This window comes from Heptranchias perlo, chromosome 4 (assembly GCF_035084215.1).
Source record: "Heptranchias perlo isolate sHepPer1 chromosome 4, sHepPer1.hap1, whole genome shotgun sequence".
NCBI classification, from domain to species: domain Eukaryota; kingdom Metazoa; phylum Chordata; class Chondrichthyes; order Hexanchiformes; family Hexanchidae; genus Heptranchias; species Heptranchias perlo.
Window position 1 is genome coordinate 4,258,775 of NC_090328.1, and position 6,000 is coordinate 4,264,774.

The 6,000-nt window shown below is 45.2% G+C and overlaps 1 protein-coding gene across 1 annotated transcript in view; it reads left to right on the plus strand.

Moving 5' to 3' along the window:
* paip1 (poly(A) binding protein interacting protein 1) overlaps positions 1 to 2,912 on the plus strand; it is a 47,898-nt gene extending 44,986 nt beyond the window's left edge. The window contains exon 11 of the mRNA XM_067982385.1: positions 816 to 2,912. Within this exon, the coding sequence (XP_067838486.1) occupies positions 816 to 906 (91 nt within the window). The 3' untranslated portion in view covers positions 907 to 2,912. The remainder of the gene's footprint in view (positions 1 to 815) is intronic.
* Positions 2,913 to 6,000: the final 3,088 nt, after the last annotated feature.

A 6,000-nucleotide genomic window follows, 5' to 3' on the forward strand; every position in this document is an offset into this window, starting at 1 on the left:
GAGAGGGAGGGGAAAAGTGGGACCAAAAAAAACCCCAACCTTTTACCCAAAAATGGACGAACTGAGGCAGTGAACAATTAGGCAAAACATGAGTAAAGGCATTGAAACAGAAAGTTAGTTTTTAAAAAAAAACAGGCCTGGGGATTGTGGTCCATGTTATCCAATTCTGCAATCTGGGGTTGTATCCTCACACTGATTGGACGAATGTCTCCACTCTGCTGGCTGTTATGAGTTTGGTTAATCTCAGCTGGGCATGGGACTGTCACAGTAATCTTGGAAAGTTGATGCAGTGCTTCCTGTAGATGGTACACACTGCAGCCACAGTGGTGGAGGGGTTGGTGATGTTGATGGTGGGAGACTTTAATGGTGATGCTATGGAAGGGGCGTGGTTGAATCTTTTCTTGTTGAAGATGGTCATTACCTGACGCTTGTAGTGCAAATGTTACCTGTCAGCCCAAGGCCGGATATTGTCCAATTATCGGACAATTGCATTATCGAAGGAGTTGTGAATGAAGCTGAAGACGAGACTCGTCTGTGAGCAGCCCCATCTTGACATTATGATGGAGGAAACAGCACCGATGAAGCAGCTGAAGATGCTTTGGCCAAGGAGGCTGACGTGAGGAATTCCTGCAGCGATGTCCTGGGAGCTGCGATGATTGGCCTCAGACAACAGAAACCATCTTCCTGGTTGTCAGAAAGTTGGGAGAGGGGGGTGTGGTTGGGGGGAGAGGGGGGGGGAAAGGGAGGGGAAAGGGAGAGAAAATGTGCATTTTGTACAGTTATCTAACATACCCACTGTGTGATTCTCCGAACAGATATTTGGATGACTCGGAAGATGAGATGGATCCGGAGATGGAGGAAGCATTCGAAAAGTTCTGCGCCGAAACAGAGAAAAAGAGGAAATAGTGCAGGGAGGCGAGCGAGAGATTCGTTAGAAATCAAAAAAGACAAAAAAAAAGTTTTTTTGGGTTTTGAGTGTTTATTTGAAAAAAAAGGACAAAAAAAAACTTTTGAATTTCAAAAGACGTGCAAGTAATTTAAAGACAAACCGAAGATACATTTTCATTTTCTTGTGCCATTGAAAGCATTGCAGGAAAAATTCTGTTGGAGTCCACCTAAAACTGTTGATGGCGAATGCACCTCAAAAATGCCCAAGCAGAATCTGCCGATTAATACGTGCTGTACTTTTAATGAGACTCTTTTGTAATATAGTTTGTTATAGTTTTATTTTTATGTAAAAGTTGCAAGTTCAAAACTAAAATAAAATGATTCTTTTTAATGGGCTGCATTGCTTCGTGAAGCACACTAAAGATTTCTACTCACCTAACCAGTAGGTAACTTTTAAAAAAAAAAGACGCACACAGACCGAGAATTATATACATTAACGGGGAGAGAGAGAGAAAGAAAAAAAAGAGAAAGAGAGAGAGAAAGAGAGATGCATGCCCCACACATAAACTGACTAGGATGGCAAGAGGGAGAGAGATGTACACACACGTAACTGATAGTTATACAAGTCAAGAGAGGAAATGGGAATTACAGCACATATGCACAATGATTTTTGGGGGGGGAGGGCGGGGAGAGAGATGTGTGTACACATACATACATACACGCAGCAATTGACAAAGGAACGTGTATACAGATTTGCTGGCAACTTGCCAAAAATACCGTGCACTTTAAAGACCCATGCTAAATTGTTAACAAATTGGGGACCTAGTAAGTAAATGCTTAATATAGATAAGATTATACATATGAGGAAATGTGTTTTAGCCACCCTTTCTGTATTACCTGAAAATCCCTCGGCTCCAAAACCTGCAGAATAGTTGCCACAATCTTGCACTGCCAAGACACCTGTTTGCTTCTATGATTGTTGGCCCCCATTACAAAGTGAGGTCTTCTCGAACATACGAAAATGGCGGGCGGAAAAAGACCCACCAAACCCTCACCTAAGTATTCACCTCACTAGAATGTAGTGCTGCCAATTTCCATCAGTATGTGTTTGATAAGTGGTTGGTGGGGGGATGGTGTTGGCCTTGGGGAGGCAGAAAGAATGAGGCATGTATATATTATATAGAGTAACAGCTTTCTAAGGGATAAGTTTCCGGTGCGGCGAGGGTTCCTTGTTAGTTTGGGACAAGTAAGTAGGGTCTTAAATCCAGGTTGGCAGCACAGGAATTTTCAATTCATACTCTGCCTCAGTCGTCCCTCTTTCTCTGTTTCTCAGGAATTTGTTCATATGGTATCTGGCATGTGTATGTGTGTACTTTCTGTTTTAATTAGAGCAAATCTGTTTGTAAATAAAGAGTAAATGTTTTAATTTTGTCTCAAATCGGCTCCTTGAGATTGAAGACCAAGGCTCCTTTTCACCCATGGTCAAAGCCAGTGGCAATGAACTGCTCCACTGACTTGCGCACCCCATACAAACGATCCCTGTATCTCAGCCTGATGTCCGTTCCTGCAACCCCCCACCCCCACCTCACAGCGAGGAGTATACCTAGCCTCTGAACAGCGCCTTCGCCAGTAACCGTTCCTGCCTGGGAAAAGGGCAGCTTCACTACAACTAGAGGCTAGCCTCCGGAAGGTAGTCCCTGCTTGCAGACATATTGCTATTGTTACAGTCAAAACCCAGTGCCCAAACCGCACCTTTGCTCGGCAGCAGTTCCAGCCTCTCTGAACTGTGCTCTCGCTCGGCAAGTCCCAGGGCCCAGGTTGCAGCCTTCACTACAATACAAACGTAGCCTCCAAACAGCATCTTTGTTCAGCAGCAGCTGAGCAGTGCCTTCGTTTTTCAGTCTTATTTACTTGAATTGTAGATGTTTACACTGTTCTTAAATTGTATATAACAATGCATGAGACAACCTTGTGGTCTTTTTTTCTTCCCTATTTCTGGTAAATAAATTTTGATGTGTTTGTAATCCTTGGTTTGTGTTTTCATGTTATATGGAGAGGTATTTTTAAAAATATATATTTAATGGGCCAGGTGCCTGCAAGGAAATGTTATAAATGGATTTGAAATGTCACATTAACAGGCTTCTGTGATGTCGATGACAGCACTCAAATGTGCAGTTTTGGATGAGCTAAAGTTTACGGAGGTTGGAGGATGGGAGGCCGGAGAGGAGAGCATTGGAATAGTCGAGTTTGGAAGTGACACGGGCAAGGATGAGGGTTTCAGCAGCAGATGGGCTGAGACAGGAAAGGGGAAGGGAGATGGATGACATTACGGAAATAGAAGTGTGCGTTCTTTGTGACGGAGAGGATATGAAATCGGAAGCTTAGCTCGGGGTCACAAACAGTCGTCAACCTGAGACGGTGGCCCGGGAGGGGGCTAGAATCGGCTGTGAGGGTACGGGAAGTGGCGGGGACTGAAGACAAGGCTTCGGTCTTCCCAATGTTTAACTGGAGGAAATTGCGACTCATCAAATTCAAAGGCAAATTTAGGACTGATTGTTCTTCGCTCAAAGAGTGATCGATACATGGAATGGACTTCCAGATGGAGTGGCAGAAACCCTGGAATAATCTAAGAAACAATTGGGGGCGATACCGCAGGATCTGTTTGGATGGATGAATTAAGATGGGCCGAATGACCTTCCTGATCCACAAGTATCTTGTGATCTTATGAGTAAAAGCATCTTTAACAGCCCAAGGGTACCAAGCAGCAGAATTAGAAGAGGTAAAAGCACGATGGGAGATAGGATTGAATGTGAAACCTCCCTGGGCTAAATGGCTCGGTATCACATCTTCAGCCTCCAGTGCTTGAATGTCTCAGCAACCAGAACCAGACACAGTACTCAATATACGGTCTGACCAGAGCACTGTCCAGTTTAATCAATCTCTGACTGACATTCTATTTTGGCTATGTAGTTCATTCTATTGGCTTTGTTGATTGTTGTCATACAGTGGCTGGACATGTTGAGCATTGTAAACAATTTTACAACACCAAGTTATAGTCCAGCAATTTTAAAATAAAATTGCTGGACTATAACTGTTTACAATTGCTGGACTATAATTGTTTACAATTGTCAACCCCAGTCCATCACCGGCATCTCCACATCATGTTGAGCATTGAGTAGCCTCATGCCTAGATCTCATTCAACTTCACCTGTAGCTAATTCTAAACAATTTTACAACACCAAGTTATAGTCCAGCAATTTTATTTTAAATTCACAAGCTTTCGGAGGCTTCCTCCTTCCTCAGGTAAATGTTCAGGAGCTCCTCGAAGCCTACGCATTTATACATATAGAACAATACATGGTGTTTACAGAATGCCCCTGCAACTGCCCGTTGCCAAGGCAATCACCGTGTTCAGACAGAGAGGTGTCACCTGCAGAACCCCCGAATACACATTCAACAAAAAAACAAACAGGTACGCTTGGAGTACGCTTACCCGACCTTCGGGTAAGCGTACTCCAAGGCGGCCTTCGAGACACACGACAACGCAAAATCGTCGAGCAGAAATTGATAGCCAAGTTCCGCACCCATGAGGACGGCCTCATGGGTGCGGAACTTGGGTTCATGTCACGCTACACGTTACCCCACCAGCGAACAAATGTTATCTGTTTTTAATATAATGGGTCATTTGCTGGCTTTCTCTGCCTTCCGGATGTTTCTGCCTCTTTTTTTTTTCCTGTTTGTTTTTTTGTTGAATGTGTATTCGGGGGTTCTGCAGGTGACACCTCTCTGTCTGAACATGGTGATTGCCTTGGCAACGGGCAGTTGCAGGGGCATTCTGTAAACACCATGTATTGTTCTATATGTATAAATGCGTAGGCTTCGAGGAGCTCCTGAACATTTACCTGAGGAAGGAGGAAGCCTCCGAAAGCTTGTGAATTTAAAATAAAATTGCTGGACTATAACTTGGTGTTGTAAAATTGTTTACAATTGTCAACCCCAGTCCATCACCGGCATCTCCACATCATGACTACCATCGACACCACAAACTGCCGGCTCACAGTGGAAAGGATATCCAAGAAGATCGCGCATTTAGACACAGACATCAAGTTTTTACAGAGCTGCAAGAAAGCAGACAAGATCCCGAAAGGACTCCAGATCACGAACCCACTCAAGTCCACATACAACTCGGATTACGCTGAGAGACTCTGCCGCCGTACCTCTCGCACACTCCGCAACCATCTCATACACCAACTCTACAGCAGACGCCATAACCTCGAAACCAAGATAGAGTCCATACTCTCAACCTGTACTCAGGACACAGCAGACCAGCTACGTTATACCGCCAAACAGACGAGGCAACGGAACTACGCTGCCTACATGAAAACCAAGAGCAGGAAGCTTGAGAAACTCGGCATCACCACCAGCAACGACCAAGCTTCCCCCGGTACCACGGTTGCTACCACAGGGAAGTCTATCGTCAATTTATCCGACCACACCCTTCAACCAGACGAAATCGAAGTTCTCAGCCGAGGGCTCAATTTCTGCCCCACTACCAAAATGGACCCCACTAGTCTCGCGGCGGACACAGAGGAATTCATCAGGAGAATGAGGCTCCGGGAATTCTACCACAAACCCCAAGATTTCAGCAGCGAACCCAATGAGACAATCGACGATCCGGAACAGCAGACAGAGGGATCCGCGGTACAGCAACCGAAGAGGAAAGAGTCAAACTGGACTCCTCCGGAGGGTCGCTGCCCTCAGCTGGACATGTATGCTCAAGCTGTCAGGAAATGCGTCAATGCCAGATTCATCAGCCGCACTCAGAAGACAGTCCAGAATGTCACCCGAGCACAATGCAACGCCATCAACGCTCTCAAGACCAACCGCAACATCGTCATCAAACCAGCGGACAAAGGAGGAGCCATAGTCATACAGAACAGAACAGACTATTGCAAAGAAGCATACCGACAACTGGACAACCAGGAACACTACAGACGGTTACCCGCAGATCCGACCAAAGAACACACCCACCAGCTCAACAAACTGATCAAGACCTTCGATCCAGACCTTCAAAGCATCCTACGCACTCTCATCCCACGTAATCCCCGCGTG